At 36.9% G+C, this 17,345-nt stretch overlaps 1 protein-coding gene across 8 annotated transcripts in view; it reads right to left on the reverse strand.

The window, feature by feature from the left end:
• KCNT2 (potassium sodium-activated channel subfamily T member 2) overlaps positions 1-17,345 on the reverse strand; it is a 227,286-nt gene that overhangs the window by 146,419 nt on the left and 63,522 nt on the right. For 7 of the 8 annotated variants that reach the window (XM_074317059.1, XM_074317058.1, XM_074317057.1 and 4 more), the window contains exons 2-5: positions 14,019-14,098; positions 11,772-11,871; positions 3,485-3,533; positions 955-1,014 (exon numbers count right to left, since the gene is read on the reverse strand). In XM_074317059.1, the coding sequence (XP_074173160.1) occupies positions 955-1,014; positions 3,485-3,533; positions 11,772-11,871; positions 14,019-14,098 (289 nt within the window). The remainder of the gene's footprint in view (positions 1-954; positions 1,015-3,484; positions 3,534-11,771; positions 11,872-14,018; positions 14,099-17,345) is intronic. The other variant, XM_074317060.1, reaches the window with a different exon arrangement.

Here is a 17,345-nt window from a genome sequence, read left to right on the forward strand (position 1 = left end):
CCACGCGTCTGTCTTCCCTGATTGCCATATTTTTCTTCCATCAACCACAATATAAGCGTCTCCATCAACAGGAGCCCTAGCTTCTCCTGCGTCATGACTCCATACTCAAGGGACGCGTCTTCCTGTCTGTGAACAGGACTGCCTCATCCTAATCAACCCCTCTGTCCTGCAACTTCTATACCCTCATTCTCTACTGTCTGCATGTCATGTCCACCTGTCCAGCCACAATCACCTCAGATTCATCATTTCTGCAACCACCTCCATTTTTCCATCTATCTCAACCCCAATCTGAATTTTTTTCTTGCTGCAATGTTTCTTAGTTTTACTGCCGTGTTCCCAGTCATTCCGATTCTGACCTTCCTCTATGAACCCCTCCCCCCACCACGGGACTTAATTTGCACCTCACTGAAAGTACCTGTTATTCCGCCTTCTATTACTATCCGTATACAGTTTTGTTCCTGTCTACCCCCATTTCTAGATTGTAAACTCACTGAAAAAGGAACAATGCACAATTTGGAGCTCTTCCTCAGACAGGGGCTCAATGAATACCTGTGACATTTGTAGTAGCCAAACAACGCTTTGCCAAAAAATAAGAGAATTCATTAAAACGATTCCTAATAGACAGGTTTTTGCTCCCTCCATGTTTTTTTGTACAGATCAGGAAAAGAGGTTGAGAACAATAAAAAGCCAGACCGTTCCATTTGATTGGCTCACATAAACATGCGTGTAATGCGTAAGTTAACCCACAGGAATTAGTGAAGTATTTTGAAGCCACCAAGGAAACATTACTATATTACTACCGTTTTTTATCACATACTAGAGAGGTCCAAAATAATTAAAGTGGTGTAAGAAGAACTTGCTTTATCCCCAGAGTATGAATTACAAATAGAGAAATGCTAGAAAACACTAGTAATGTGTTCCATCCACAGAAAACTTGTAATGAAAACAGCTTACCTTATAACTGAGATAACCAAGTAGTATTGTTTCAAATAGACTTATCAAGGCGACTAAAACCTAAAATATAAATTGTATCTTAATGAGAAAATGCAATAAACTTAAAATAATATATAGTCATGGTTATAATAGTATATATTATTTATAATATATATGAATATTATATGCATGATTGTGATAATTTATAAAAGTTAATGTATAACTGTATTCACATATAGGTATGCATATATGTATATATCCATATGTATTTATGTGATGTATACATATATGACATAGGAGGTTTATGTGGCGCTTTAACTTCTATGTACAGGTGACAAGCTGCAGGCCGTCCCCGTATTACAGCTTAGCTTTTGTAATTTCTAATTCTACTTAATCTTTTCTTATTTATTATCATAAATAGAAATGTGGCATTAGTCAGGCTGGCTGGAGTTTGTGTGATATGGAAAGAACAGGTCCTTTTGTGTGTATTCCTAATACACGCGATCACACACAACTGCATCACTGGGAATAACACCCTGGGCCAGCATCACCACTGCCATCCCCGGTACATTCACCAAAAGCAGCAGTTCCCTCAGACAAAAGAACTGGGGCTTTGAGTTGAGTGACATCGTCTATCCTATCACCCTCCTCCCTAAACAGAATGAAACTTGCCACAGTTTTGAACACTAATCAAAATGATCCACTTCAAGGTGCTTTCACACTTTATTTGAATGAACTTCATAAACCAGTTCCCCTTCTGCAGGTGGAAGTACCAGTCCTGCCTCCTCCAAGGCAAGCTTCCATCTTTCTCTGTATTCTCTGTCATATGTACAGTGTCCAGTGCTGAACTACCAAAAAGCTATGACTGCAACAGAAGAAGTGTCTAGAAAGGATACCCATATGTATCCTCTCAGCACTTGAGGAGAGATGGATGGAATCACAATAAGCAAACAGAAGCAAGAATGACTCAGATAGCAAATGCATTTGTTCTAGGCCTCTGAGGCTAAAGCCCATCTCCGTAAGAGAGATAGATACCCTGGAGTCTTGCATTTTGACTCCTGTTGAAATAAAAACTTTGACTTAAGTGAATTTGAAAACATGAAGACCATAAACGACATGTAAATACATGGCGATATAAGTAAAATACGTTGCAAAGTGCATCCACCTAGCCATGATACAAAATTGTCATGCTGTAGAATTCACACGACTTAGATTTTCTTCACAGTTCCTATGACTGCTAATCACCGTGCTTTGTCCTAGAGGTACATGCTTATTGTGAAATGATCTCTACAACATTTTTAGCATGAGTTACTCAAAGTCCTGTTTGGAAGTGAGTACGATTATTATTTTAAAATATCACTGTAGATAAAAGCTATTGGTATAGATCAACTTCTATTTCAAGGCCATGTAATACTATTCATAAAAATACTAACTTACTTTAAATGAGCGCCTCGCCGGAGGATACTATAGGAGTCTAGCTCAGAGATTAAAAGACTGCATTTTTAGTGAATGCAGAAATATTTGAAAAGGGGTACTTGTAAATTAATAATATTGCAATGAACGTCAGTGGAAAAGAACGTAAAATACAGCTTAACTGCAACACAGTAGGAAATATCCATACTGAAAATTTAATTTCCTAGTTATGATCACAGTGCATACTTAATTGAAATGATTCATTCTTATACATAAAATGTACAGACTTCAGAGTCATCATGACTTTAAAAGACAAACCAAACATACGATTTCAAAGTATTTTAAAGGTTGTTTATAAACAGTGAGTCATTCCATGCCTTCCAGATTCAGTCTTGTCATTCTAAACTTTTATTATGTTAGTAACTCTCAGAAACATTTTCACTTTTGAAAATGGAAAGTGTTTGTAGGAGGGAGACAGGAGTCCAGGAGATGAGAACTTTTAAGAAGTTTGCTGGCATGAAATTGAATAGAAAAAGGAACCAGGACAAGATGCACAGGGCTCTAGGGAACATGTCAACAATGTAATTCAGACACGCTATTTGTTCTCTCTCCTGTTTTCTTACTCTGTCTGCAGGACTTCCTTATTCCAGAGCATACTTGTTGTTTTATTCACAAATCATCTGCCAGGGGAGCAAGCTCTTGCAATTGGTAATCCGAGCCATTCATTCATTTATTCATTTAATGATTAGTCATTGAGATTCTAACGTGTTCCAGACATTGAGGACATAGGTAAAAAATCAACCTGGGTATGGGCTTTTGATTAATTTTTCAAGGATTGTATAACAGGAATGCCTAACGTAGGTAGGGAAGTTGCAGCACCCGAGACACTGGTTTTCTCTGCACCCTCAAAAGCTCTCTGCAGGCTAACTCCTCCTCACAAGGAAATTCTCAAAAGATAGACAGAAGGGCTCAAGCAAACGTGAAGAAGGGAAAAGAAGTGTTAGTCTAAGTTGGGCATCAAGATTAATTAAGGAATAAAACAGACATTGTGAAGATCAACAGTTTCTCTCCAATAGTATTTCTCTGGGAAATACGAATAAATCCAAAAATATAAGGATAAAACAAAATTGTACGTAACCTGGAGGCCCCATAAAGGTACACTTCTGTTCACCCAAATGATATGAGACCTATGAAAAGAATAAGAAGAGGTTAGTTTTTTTAAATGCAGGAAATGCATTCATTTCTCAATTCTGATTGAAGTTGGAAATATGTAAACAATGCAAACATGAAAAGACAATAAAATGTCAAAATTAAAATTAGAAAACCTTCCTATAACCATATGCAGCCTTCTTTTTGCTACTACTCATTTCAGCCTTGTGTTAATAAAAGAACGGATAATGAGCCCTATTTAAAGAGTGATTGTGGCAGGGCAGAAAAACCTCAAACCCTTTCCTAGTCTCCTTCTCCACCGAAAAGTCAGTTAAGGGTCTTCTATAAATTCTAAGATTCGGTTCATTTTAAATCTGTTAATATTTCGGCAATACAAATGCAACAGCAGAAATCATCTGACTAAGGTCAGTAACTCAGATTACAGAGCACATTAGTATTTCAGATTTGGATTTTTATGAAACATTTAACATGCCACCCAAAAGCTTAGCATTCGACATTATACAGGACAGGGAGTCTCTGTCCGTAAATATCTCGTAACAGTCATTTCATCTTTGATGTTAAAAATTGTCTGCAAAGGACATTAAACACTTCTAGTGCCCCTCCAGTTATAATGTTCCACTTTTTATACCCTACCCTTATGTACGCTGTTTGATGTACAGTTGATTCAAATGGGAGGCATTCACAGAAGTATACCCTCCTCGGGAAAAGATTAAAATAGGTATCTATACTGCCTAGAAAATGCAAATAAAAACCACAAAAGAAAGCAAAACCTACTCTTTAGAGATATGAAATGAGACCCCTCCCGTAAGATATTAAGTGTATTCTTAAATCTTTAAGTCATTTTCTTTTTGGTAAAATGTTATATAATAACAAACAGCCATAAACTCTTTAAAATTCTTGTTTTAAAAAGAAATATAAAAATGTCAAAGACTATTCAAAGAAGCTCAAGTACCCTGTAAACTCAGTGTCACATGTACCTGAGTAACTGACATCTTCACTTGCCCCCAACCAAACCTGTGACCCAATAAAACTGGTCCTGTTAGTTTTTCACATCTCAGTAAATGGCACCAAATTCTCCTGTGTTTGGTTACCCGCCAACTCGGGCATCAGCTCAGTTATTTTCCTCTCCTGTATTTGAAATGTGTAATACATGAGTCACCAAAGCTTTTCGAACCTTCTTCCCGCCAGCTCTGTATTGAATTTATCAACCTCTCTTCCTCTCCACCAGCACAACCATCTTGATGGAAACTACCATTTTCTGCACCTCGGGGACTCGTACAGAAGTCTTCCAACTCGGACCCTACACTTCCTTTTGCCTTCTACATCCTTCCTCCAAATTGCAAGAATTGGTGTGACTACACCAATTCTTTGTAAACTCGTTTTTGCTCACATTGCCACACTGTATATCGACATTGCACTTTTCAGATAAAAACCAAAACTCTTCACACGCCATTCGTAGACTTCCTCCCCTGTGACAGGCTCCCTCCCATCACGGCCCCTTCGCCACGCTCTTCCCTCATCCTAGAGCTCTCAGTTCAACCTCCGGCAGGGAAACCTCTGAGGCTTCCACTTGGCCAAGTAGGCAACTCGTAAGGGATGTCACTCACTCCACCTCTCCTGCCACTCATCTCGGTTGGATCTTTATATTTATTTGTAAATGTATTTCTTTACTAGATGTCTCCTCACTAAACTGCAAGTTCCACAAAATGGACTAGTGTGTCTGTTTTCCTCACTGTTGAAATCCCAGTGTGTTTCTGAGTGCAGGGGGACAGTAGGCTAGGCATCACTATAAGCAAATGAAAGGGGCCAGTAAAGGCAGAAACATGGCAATGAGTTAAGCAACACTTCCCTTTGCAAAGCAAACCTCATATTCTCGGTGACGTTGGGGAAATCAGACCAATACCAGGTATGTAAAGAGTAGAGGGATACATACAGTCTTTGTAGATAGAAAAGCGGTATGCTACAAAAACTACTAAATAGTAAAGAGCATGACAATATGTGCAAAATTACAAATGAATTACTAAAAATAAGTTTGTCAGCACTTTCAGAGAAAATTGGTAATTTTTAATTCATGGATTTTCTAAGAGCTAGTTATATCAACAGACAGGTATTATGTTTGGTCTGGGGCGTTGTTTTCAGAGTTCTTGAAATATCAACACATTTAAATTGAAATAAGACCATGGAGAAGAGATGTTTTTTTGAACAAGGCTAATGTGATGTGGAATAGGTTTCATAACTCTTAAAAGACATTTCTACAAACTTCAAATATATAAATTTCAATGTGAAGTGAGATCTCCTGTGGAAAGTCCCCTTTCCACCCATTTACTACTAAGCACTAAATTGGATAAATACATAGAAGGAAACTGTATAAATTGTAATAAAAAGCTGGTGCCCAAACTCGCCTTCAGAAAATGGATTTATCATGGAAAAAGAATTTGGGATCTGATTTGCATGTTCCTAGTTAATGACCAAAACAAATGAGGGTGAAACTGAAGCTGGAAGCCAGACCATAATTGCAAATGAAGCTTCAATCCCACAGGCAAAAAGCACTAGGAGGAAAGAAAACCTTACATGGATATTTATTGCCGCATTATTTATATCAGGAAAGTAACTGGAATCTACCTGAATACCTAGCAACAAAAGAAATAAAATAGCCTCATCAACAACAGCAAAAATACCATATGTGAGAAAAAAGATAAAATACATATAGATAGGACAATACTACATACATTGATAAAAACAGTGGATGTAATATTGTCCTGCCTATATCAGTATGAATGTGTTCTATGTATGTGTGCATATAGAGAGAGTTTGCAAAAGACTGGTCCTCAAACAGCACTTTTCTATACATGTTGAGCTTTTAAGTAATTTTTACTTCCTTGTTCTTGCCGTATGTGTTTATATTGTAATGATCATAAACCATTTACAAAAAAATAAAAAATAAGTTTTACTTTTTTGGAATTATAAAAACATAAAAACGAAAAAAACAAAAGCAGACATACACTAAAATTTGTATCATTCAGCTTTTTCTGACTTTAGCTAGGACCATAATCAGAACTCACATTTGAAGCATCCTTATTAGGAGAACTGGAAGAGCCATAGCAAACAACGAGAATCACAGCAGAAGTGAAACATGGGAAGTTAATGACATGTAGCCTCAGCCACTTTTAACAACAAACTTATTTATGGCTGAGAAAAGAGCTGCTGAGGTGGAGGTCAGCGGGTGAATATGTCAGCCAGAAGAATAAAACGTTTGGTAAACACATGGAAGTAATAGGGTCAGCATGTAGGGCAGAATGCATGGGGAAGGACATTTGAGTCGCAAACTCCAGATAAACTCAGATTGATAGCTCTCTAAAACAAAACAAAACAAATGCAAGCTTGTATTGTATTAACCAAAGTGTAATATCCTAAACCCGGGATGTAAGTCATCAAACTCTCCCAACCTTAACAAATACTGAGCACTGAGTTCTAGGTGTGCTACTGGGCTCACATTTCAAGGACACACCAGTGGAGTATGTGTGCAAAACCAAGGTGACCGGGATACCAAAGCATCGTGGACTTTTGACAATATGTTAGGAAGGTGTTCCGATAACGGAATCCCTTTAAAACACTGGGCATACTTCACAGCAAGCTAGACAAGCAAGTGTCAGGGTGCTGTGCAGAGGGCGAAATGCTGACTGTTTGCGAGTATGAACTTGGAGGGTCTCCATCAGACATAGGTTGGCTGAGGCAGAGAGGCTTTCTATGCAGTCATTGGCCTTTTCTGGTGTAGAGTTAAGTGCACACAGCCGCTCTCCAGCCAAAGGCTACGTGTCCCAGCCTTTGAGTGAAGGTGTGAGGATGCACTGACGCTCACTTGGGATCTGATATGGGCTGCAAGTGGAAGGGAGGCGACCTCTGTGGACCAATAATTTGAAGCGTCTGTCTCCTGTCTATGCTCTGTACCTTTCTGAAAGTTGACTGCGAAGGATATTTAAGTCTTAGGCCAACACACAGCCACAAAATGAAAATGGCTTGCATATATAGTACTGTAGTTACCATGTTATAGTGTGTGTGTGTGTGTGTGTGTGTGTGTGTGTGTGTGAATCACTATATGGAGAAAAGCTCTAGGAAACTGACTAGGGACACCAGCATTAGATTCTGGTAAACAAACAAACAAACCGTATATATATTTAATTACAGTTGGCATTCAACATTATTCCCCTTCAGCTTCAGGTGTACAGCGCAGTGGTCAGGCATCTACACTGTCTATGCAGTGATTTCCCTGATAAATCCAGTGCCCATCTGACACCCTACATAATCTTTACAGTATTATTGACTATATTCCCCATACTGTATTTCACGTACCCGTAGCTATACTGCGATTACCATCGTGTACTTTCTAATCCCTTTACTTTCTTCCCCGTTGCTTCCCCCTCTCCCATCTAGCAACCATCAGTTTTTTTCTGCTATATCTCGGAGTCTATTTCTGTTTTGTTTGCTCATTTGTTCTGCTCTTTAGATTGCACATATAAGTGAGATCATATGGTATTTTTCTTTCTCCATTTGACTTATTTCACTTAGCATAATGTTCTCTAGGTCCATCCATGTTATTGCAAATGGCAAGATGTCATTCTTTTTTATGGCCTAGTAATAGTTTGTTTTCTAAATGTACCACAATTTCTTTATTCAATCGTCTATTGATGAGCATTTTGGTTGTTTCCATATCTTGGCTATTGTGAATAGTGCTGCAATAAACATAGGGGTGCATATATTATTTTGGATTAGTGTTTTGGATTTCTTTGGATAAATACCCAGGAGAGGAATTGCTGGGTCATAAGATAATTCCATCTTTAATTTTTTGAGGAACCTTCACACTGTTTTCCACAGTGGCTGCACCAATCTGCAGTCCCACCAGTAGTGCATGAGATACCCCTTTTCTCTACATCTTCGCCAACACTTGTTGTTTGTTGGGTACTGTTTTAATCTCTTATGTGACCGACATACGTGATAGAAGGAACAGTCTACATAACACTCATTGCTGTTGGTCATCAAACATTTAAAAGATGTCAAAATTTTATTTCTTCTTTTAGTAGTTGTTACTCTAAAGAAGAAATAATGTTTAAAATTTGTATGTCACCCGAATGCATGTATTGCTGTGTTAGACACTGATTTTAAATGCAAATCCAAATAGCACAAAATATAAGTACATTTATGTGTCTGTCACTTGATGTGAATAATTAGTAATCACTCAACAATTTTAAAGTGGAAGAGGATGCAAGAGTTTTGACACGTGGTGAAGAGCTAAGCACCAGGAAGTATGAGTCAACACTGATGGTTCATCTCTCGATGAAATTCATAAAGTACACACTGGGGGTGTAGTTTCCTTTGCTAATGCCCCTAATCACTGACTACAAACTGTGTGTACATCTGAGTTTGTCATTTGTGCCATTTCATACATTAACAATAAAATTCCTTTCATAGCCTTCAATCTGTCCATGTTTGCAACATTTTCATAACAGTTTTGACTCCTGAAGGGACTTAAAAATAAAGCAAAGCAGCACAAAATATCTGCAGCTTTATTATGTCAGGAGCTCTAATTAAATAAATCTCCTTGCTGAATTAGGCTCATTATTTTAAAATAGAGCCTGTGCCCATAAAGACCACTTCTGTTTTTCATTAACCACAACTGCGTGGACAATGGGAGCTAAACAGGTCATTGTATTCAAAATGGAGCCATGAGTTATTGTGGTTGTTGGCTAATTGCAGTAATCTGATTTTCCAAATGTATATCCTCTGTAATTATGGCTGAATATTCTTAGTAATATGGCATAGAAGTTAATTGTAGGAAACTTTGTTCCTCTTAATGTTTTCCAATAATACAATTTCACCCTGCTGTCACCCGCCAATGCCCTTTTACCCTTTGAAGGAATCTCTCATGACCTCAGCTTATGATTTTCAGGTGTCTTGAATGTACATGCTATTGATAAATCTCCAAGTTTTTAAAACAATTCTGATATGTTTTTAGAAGGATTTGTAATGTGCACCATTTTTTATAACACCTAGGCAAAAAATGTAGTCAGTGGAATATACATGGACATGACTAGGTCGTTTTAGTCATCTCAAGGGGTCAACACCATCGAGAGTACTGTTGGGCATAACTCCATTCATTCAGGAACATTCCATGACCCACCGAGTCCTGTGCTAAGTCTGAGAGCTAGAGGCAGATGTCGCGTGGCCTTTGCCCTTGAGGAGATATAGAGAGAACAGAGCAATCCTTATAGCTGACCCTTGACCTACACCCATTGGAACTGTGCGGGTCCATTTATACATGGATTTTGTTTTCAATGAATACTGGAAATGTATTTTCTCTTCCTTATAATTTTCTTAGTAACGTTTTCTTTAGCTTTATTGTCAGAAGACAGTATAAAACACATAGAACCTAGAAAATATGTGTTAATCAACTGTTTACGTCATCGGTAAGTCTTGCAGTCAACAGTAGGCTGTTAGTAGTTAAGTTTTGGGGGAGTACCAAGTTATACACGGACTATGCAGGGGTGGGGGTCAGTGCCCCTAACCCCTGTGTTATTCAAGGATGAATTGTAGTAAAAGCAATGTCAATGTGTTAAGTGTGTGACAGAAGTATTTAGGCGGTGCTCCCAGAATACCCAAAAGCCAATCTCAACCCAGAGTGGCACTGGGCTATAGGTCATGATGTCAGGTAAGAATTTCAGATTAACTCTTATCCCAAAATTGCTCTCCTGAAGGTCTAGGTGTCCTAAAGCTAGTTTAAGAAAAATCGTGGGTAATGAGGGGCAGAGGTGGAAGACAGAGGTCCTAGATGAGGGAGCAGAACGCTCAGTGGCTTGGAGACAGTGGAGAGCAGAGTCTGTATGCCCTGCTTCACGGACGTCAGCATGGCTGGAGTAGGTGGCTGGGGAGGTAAGGGAAGCCAAGGTCAGATTATCAAGGGCTTTCATGTACCTACTGAGTCACTCACTCATTTAATGAATAACTACTGAGTGCCCAGTGTGTGCCAGGCTCTAAGGATTTCAACAGCCGATGCCCCCATGGAAAAGCCAGTGCAAACCGCACGGAATACACAAAATAAACAAGTAAAATGGGTGTAACATGTAAAAGAGAGAAAGGCAATAGCAAATTAGAAGGGAAAAGGAAAAAAAAAAGTATTCAAGAGAGTCTTGTGAGGAGATTACAGTTTTAAACAGGATGTTTGGGTAAGGCTTCACTGAAAGAGTATTTTGAGTAAAGATCTGAGGAAGTGTGCCTTCTGTTATCTGCTTGGAAGAGAATTCCAGAGGGAAGGGCAGGTGTGAAGGCCCTGAGCCAGCCATGTCTGGTTCGGATCCGGGAACAGAGGAGAGGCCAGTGTGACTGCAGCAGAATGGGTGGGGGAAGAACCAGTTCATTGAAATGCATATGGCGTCCTCACTTTCCTCATTTCACTTTGATCCTTTTTTATTTTTTTGAATTTTCTGAGGGCAAACCTCCACATGAAAAAATACTTGTACAGAAGTTACCGATGAAATTTGTCTTCTGCTTTGAAATTATTTTAAACGTCATAGGCTGGACAGGCGCCTGGGGTGATAATGAGATAAAAAACTATTTGTGACATTGCACACCCGGTCAGTCCCCGACCCTACTGCTTCTAGCCAAGGATAGAGAGTAAAAAGGAAAGACCATAAACACACAGCAAGGCAACTTAATGAAAGCAACATGATAATGTGTAAAAAAATCAGTCAAATCAATAAGTCGTTTAGCTCAAAGAAGGTCAAGAACTACATGATGTAGCTTTGAGAACTGACATAATCATGTAGCAAAGTAAGTGTTGGGGTGTTTCTACTCAAGGTTACCAAATAGAGCGTAACTGAAAAAACTTTCAAAGCTAGAATACAGTAGAGTAAGCCTTTTGGGGAATATAAGTAAATAAAGAACAGAAAGTTATTGGGTGTTTAAAGAGGCTGACCCATATTAAACAATGATTTAGAGTATTTTGATTAGCAATAAAAACTGTTAAGAGTAGGTGTCCAGTATTAGCATTAGGGGAATAGAAAAAGAATACAAGAAGAGATGTTTAAAGAGAACCAACCTATAAGGATTATATTCACTTATTACCTGACAGGCAGATGAATTTAATTGCAACAAACACCAAAATGCCCTTGGAAAAAAATAATTCTATGTAACAACCTTTAAAATTATAATGCAATTCAAAGTAATCAGAGAATATTGTTGAGGGTCAGACAAAAATACCTTACCATTCATCTCCTTGTGAAGGCTTTTCTAGTAGTACTCGGATTATGTATAATAAGCAGCTTAATAATTTGAGAGAAAAATTGAACAGACGTATTCTTAGACCTTTAAACAAATAACAGAAATTTGATTTTTATTTGAACTTAGTTCACAAAAGACTAGAAAGAATTGTCAAAAATATCAACTTTAAGTACAACACTTAATTTGTATTTAGAAACTATAATACCATACTTGTTTAAACTCTCTGAAGTTCTATGTAGCTGAATTTTAATTAGCTGAATATTGAAACAAAAAGTGAGATTGACAAAACTCATGGACTACAAATTACAAGCCACAAAAATCATGCTTAATCAAGATTGGTTCAAATCTGCTTAAAAGTTTAAGCATTTTCTATATCCTTGAATTTGGGGATAAATCTTAGCTAGCTAGAAAATCTAGCTGCTTACAAATTCACAGGATAAGTTATGAATCTTGTGCCTTCAGAACATCTTGTGGATTTAATTATAGAGACATTACAATTATGTATATAATTATATATTATACTTTTAATTAGTAATTATATAATTAGAGATAAATCGTAGTAGCATATGATAAGAAATACACACACGCACATTTTTTTTTGAACTTTACTTTTTATTTTAGGTTAAATACCAATAAACTTAAATTTTTTCTGGCAAATAAGGCTGCCATGTACCGTCAGAACTGTGTAGGTCACACTTACACAACCTGTAATACTTAATAATGATGAAGAAAAGCAATTCAGATTAAGCAAAATATGCTTAAAATGTGATTAATAGAAGCATTACCTGTCCTGCAATTATCAGGTAGTATCTGATTCATGCATTATGAATAAAACTTTGAGAAAGGCCTCCCTATAATGATTACTTAATAAAATCTGGAAATGAAACGTCATTTTTTTTGCTCTGTTCTATGTGAGTTGTACTTGAGATGACATTTAACAGTAAAAGCTAATGATTATTAATTGTGCAAATTTTCCGAGGCCATTCTATTGCAATGCTAGGTACACACATTTTATGGGTCAGCTTCTTTATAAAGACGTTTAAATTATTAATGAAATTGTCCTGGTTTTATAGAATTTGCCTCCCCAGTGACTGCTTAGTCAAAGCTGGCTGCTGGTGAAATAGTCAAATAACGCATTTATCTTTTCTGGCCTGGAGAGATAGTATTAAAAATGAAGCAGGCCTACTCAGATGCTGTGGCCCCTTGATGTGATATCTATTGGTGGCGCTGTGTTGGAAATTCTCAATAACCAGGTTAGAGGCATTAGTTCTTTGAGCCTTAACCTTGAAGCTAACCTACCTTTAAGAGTCGCTAATGAGTGTGCCTCGAATATTGAAATATTCCCTACAGTCAGTATTTGGATAATTTCTCACACATCAGGTGTTTCTCTTTGAACCCTACAGAGGCACAGCTTACTTAAGATCACCCCAAGAGGATTCAGGGGTCAAAATTCAGAAAGAGCAATGGCTACCCTAATCTAATATAGAAACTCTCCACTTGGTGTTGGCATTTGCAGGATAATCATGAAAAATTGTATATTGGCTCCTTATATGTGGCTTTTAAAAACACATGGCATTATAGGGAGGCAATAGGGATCACTAACGTGTCAACCTCGAACAGGCACAGGAGGTCAGTGACTGCCCATTTCATGTCCTCTTGAAGTTCCAGTGTTTCCCAAATTTGTCTGATGGTAAGAATCACAGGGATGTTAAACTGTGAGCTTAGCCCTACACGTCCTGGTTCAAAATCGCCAGAGAAGAGTGCTAGCAATCTGGACATTTCAGAACACCCTAGATGTATTTTTGTCAATAGGCACCATTGAGAAACACTGAACTCTTCCCCCACAAAATCAGACAATTATTCCCCATACAGGTCAGTCAGAATCACTGGAACCTTCTCAGATTAAGCTATAGGTGTCCCTCACAGTTAAAATATGAGAGCCCCTCATTTAAATTATTTTCCTGAATGTTTCTACTGATCCAGATGGCCCACTCAGAAGTCTACTTATTGGTGTGGGACTTGGAGAAGTAAAGATATTCAAGAACCCTTAACGCCACCAGATGTAAAATCTATAGTTTTCTAAAATTTTGCTGCCTGGCAAACGAGATTGTCAATTGTATTCCTCTCCATAAACAATATGTCGCAAAAAGATTGCACAGCTGGAGACTTTTGAGGGAAACATACCTACAAACACAGGGCACATAGACAGGGGAATAAAATGCACAACTTACTTGATCTCTGGTTTTTAATAAAAAATAATTTTAGTCTCTCTTTAAATGTGTTCTCATTCATATAGAATTCAACTTGTACCCTGCAAACAGAAAATAAAAACATAATTAATCTAAACACTAATATATAAGAAAATAAAAATAAATTATGTGATTTAATGCATTCTATACTTTGAGTGACACCAAAAAAAAAAGAAGAATTGAGTAAAATACTGATTTTTTTTTTTGAAAGAGGCAGTTACTTTTAATTTTAGTGATATAGTTAGTTCAAATAGCATATGTAGCTAATGGATGTAAAGAGTGGTATGGATGACTACAAGCAACAATAATGCAAAAGTCCTTAAAATGTGTCTGTGATAATTTTAAATCAGTGTTTCCCCAGTTTTTGCCCACATTGTAAGAATCAATTGGATACTTAAAAAATTTGGTTCGAGCAACACCACCCTAGACAGACTGTATCAGAATCTTAAGGGACTAACCCTGAAAACCTACTGGTAACAAGCTCTCACCTTGACTCTATTTGTGTCATCACATTATAGGACACTTTGCCTTCTTATTTATTTATTTAGGTTCATATTAAAATACACATGGGTCAGCAAAGGAGTGCAAACATTAAGTTAGAATGTTCAACTCACCAGAGATAGAAGCCAGACAGATCAATTAAGACACTGAGCATTATATATTTAATCCACTGTAAAATGATGTCAACAGTCTAAAAATAATACTGATTTAATAAATGCATTTGCTTTCCCCCTGTATTATGTGACGGCATAATTAATACTTTCAAAATATGGAGTGAAAAGGAAAATCATGTTCAGTGCATGGAACTTATTAGTAATCATCACTTGAAATTTTCCTAGTCTCAAGTACGTGTATTATAAATTAGGACCACAAAAACAGCTAAGAAAGCATTTTAACGTTTATAAAAACAACAAAGATTTCATTTAATCTTTCCTAATATCACAAAATTTTGATAATGTAATCCATATAAACTAGATTGTTTTGCAGTTTTGGTTTTTTTGGTAGCAATACACATGGGAGATAAAACAGGAAAAAAATTAACATATAAAGGTGCTTATGTATTAGATAAATATTTCACTGCTATATCCTATGGTGTATAATCAAGAAGACTTGTGAGTATTTTTAAAACTGTCTATCATGCCGTAAAAGTAAAAGGGATTTTGTTATCAATTGCACACCATGTTTTATCTGCTATACCTCCTAAAAGGCTTGAAAGCTCTCTAACCTTACCTCTTATCCATAGAGAAAATATTTCCATGCCTAAACATTTTTGCATTCCTTTTCATCATTTTCTCATTTACTTCCCATCTTTTGTTTTGCATTCCCCTTATACATTGAGTGAGGGGGGAAAGGTCAGAAATCAAGATTCTCTTTACTTGTTAATTTTTCCAGAAAGAAGCCATGAAAATTGTGATGGTATCTTACGGAACACTATGTGCACACACACACACCCCACACACAATACACAAACCCGCACACTCACACATGCTATAAAAGTACACACACACACACACACACACACACACACACGCACACACAGAGCTCCATCAGTATCTTGGAAATCCTTTATCGGCCTGCCTCCTTTGGTTATTGAATGAAAAGGCAGTTCATTTAAAAAAAAAAAAATAACTGGTAGCAGGCTAAATTAGTCAAATTTGCTATGGATACAAAAGCAAATTTGAGAGGACATATGGCTGTTACACAAGTAATTCAGCAAAGGCCATGTAGATTTCCTTCCTTGAATCATTAAATTTATAAGACTATGAGTCCATTCTTCAGATAATAGCTGGAATTCAATACTGGGTTAATAACAGAGGTACCTTTTTAACTAAAATGAGATTGTCTACAGCTTTACTCAAAATAACTAGGGATGGGGAAAGCACTCCATATGAGACAAAATTTAAGGAGCTGGAAATATTTCGTCTAAATATGAAGACATAGCAGTATCAGAATAGCTTTCTTTACATATTGAGGCTGCCATCATTATTAAAATGAGATGTCTCATACTGTGATGTTCTATTGCGTAGAACCAATCACAGAAAAATGGGAGAACAACTCTGAACTGGCCTTCACTGTGGAGATCTCTCAAACACGTGCCAAAGAGGATAACCGCTTGCAAATGATTGTTTTTTTGTTTTGATTTCTTTCCTAAAGGCAAAGACAATTTTGCATGGTGTGAGGTCTCTCATTAAATGAATTCCAAATTCCCTTCTAATTATAATATTATGTGAAGTAAAACAATTCATCTAATGATCTCTCCCAGTTAATATGCTCTCCAAGAATCGTGGATGACAATGAAGTAGGCCTTGATACAAACACTTATTAAAGTTAACGCTAAAACAAACCAAAAACAAGCAAAAGTCTTTTTGATTCATATCTTCTCTCAGGTACAGAAAAATGTCCTTTAGGTTTATCATTTATAATATACAGCAGTGCTTTCTTTTATTTGATCGAACAAACAATTCTTAGCAGAATCGAGGTCGGTGTTTAGTGTAACATTTTGGGATCTTCTGCAACACCATACAGTTCTCTAGTACTCACGGATTTAGTACAGAGTTTAGTGTTTATCCTTCTCAATTTTCTTCATGATTTTAATTGGTTTTAAATAGCCTCTTAGTATCTCCTTTTCCAGGTACAAATGTCCTCCCTCCTTCTTTCCCTTCCTCCCTCCGTCCCTTCCTTCCTTCCTTCCTCTTTTCCTCTGTTCTCTCTTTCTTCCTTTCTTCTAACCTCCCTCCTCCCATTTAACTTTATCTGAATTTACCTCCATCCAATAGGGCAATTTAGTGAAAGCTTTCTGGACCTTTCCCAGAACCATACAGTTTTGAATAATATACTGTCATATCTGCGCTCCTCACTTCTTAAAATGACTTTTTTTTTCTTACGTGTTTATACTCCAGATAAAATTTGGGATGATTTGGGACATTTACCGCAATATAATAGTGGAATTTGGATTATATTTAATAAAATAAAAAAATAAAGTGGTATTGTAATTATTACTATGTGGTATTTTTCTTATTGACATGTTTTCATTGTTTAATGATAGTTTTATATTGGTCAGAAATATTTTATTGTTTTATTTAGGTAGACCCTACGTATGCTTTATGATACTTATTTCTGGGTATTATAATTTGGGTTGCTATTTTAAGAGGGTTTTGTTCCGACCTTTTAACTTGTGTTTTTCGTATTATAAATGGCTACTACGTCGAACTCCTTCATATGTAGTGATATATTTTCAGGTTTATTTCTTGGGTTTTCTAGGCAGACAATCATTTCATGTAGAAATCTCCAATATTTCTATTTAGATTT

Source organism: Rhinolophus sinicus, linkage group LG12, assembly GCF_036562045.2.
Source record: "Rhinolophus sinicus isolate RSC01 linkage group LG12, ASM3656204v1, whole genome shotgun sequence".
In the NCBI taxonomy this organism is placed as follows: domain Eukaryota; kingdom Metazoa; phylum Chordata; class Mammalia; order Chiroptera; family Rhinolophidae; genus Rhinolophus; species Rhinolophus sinicus.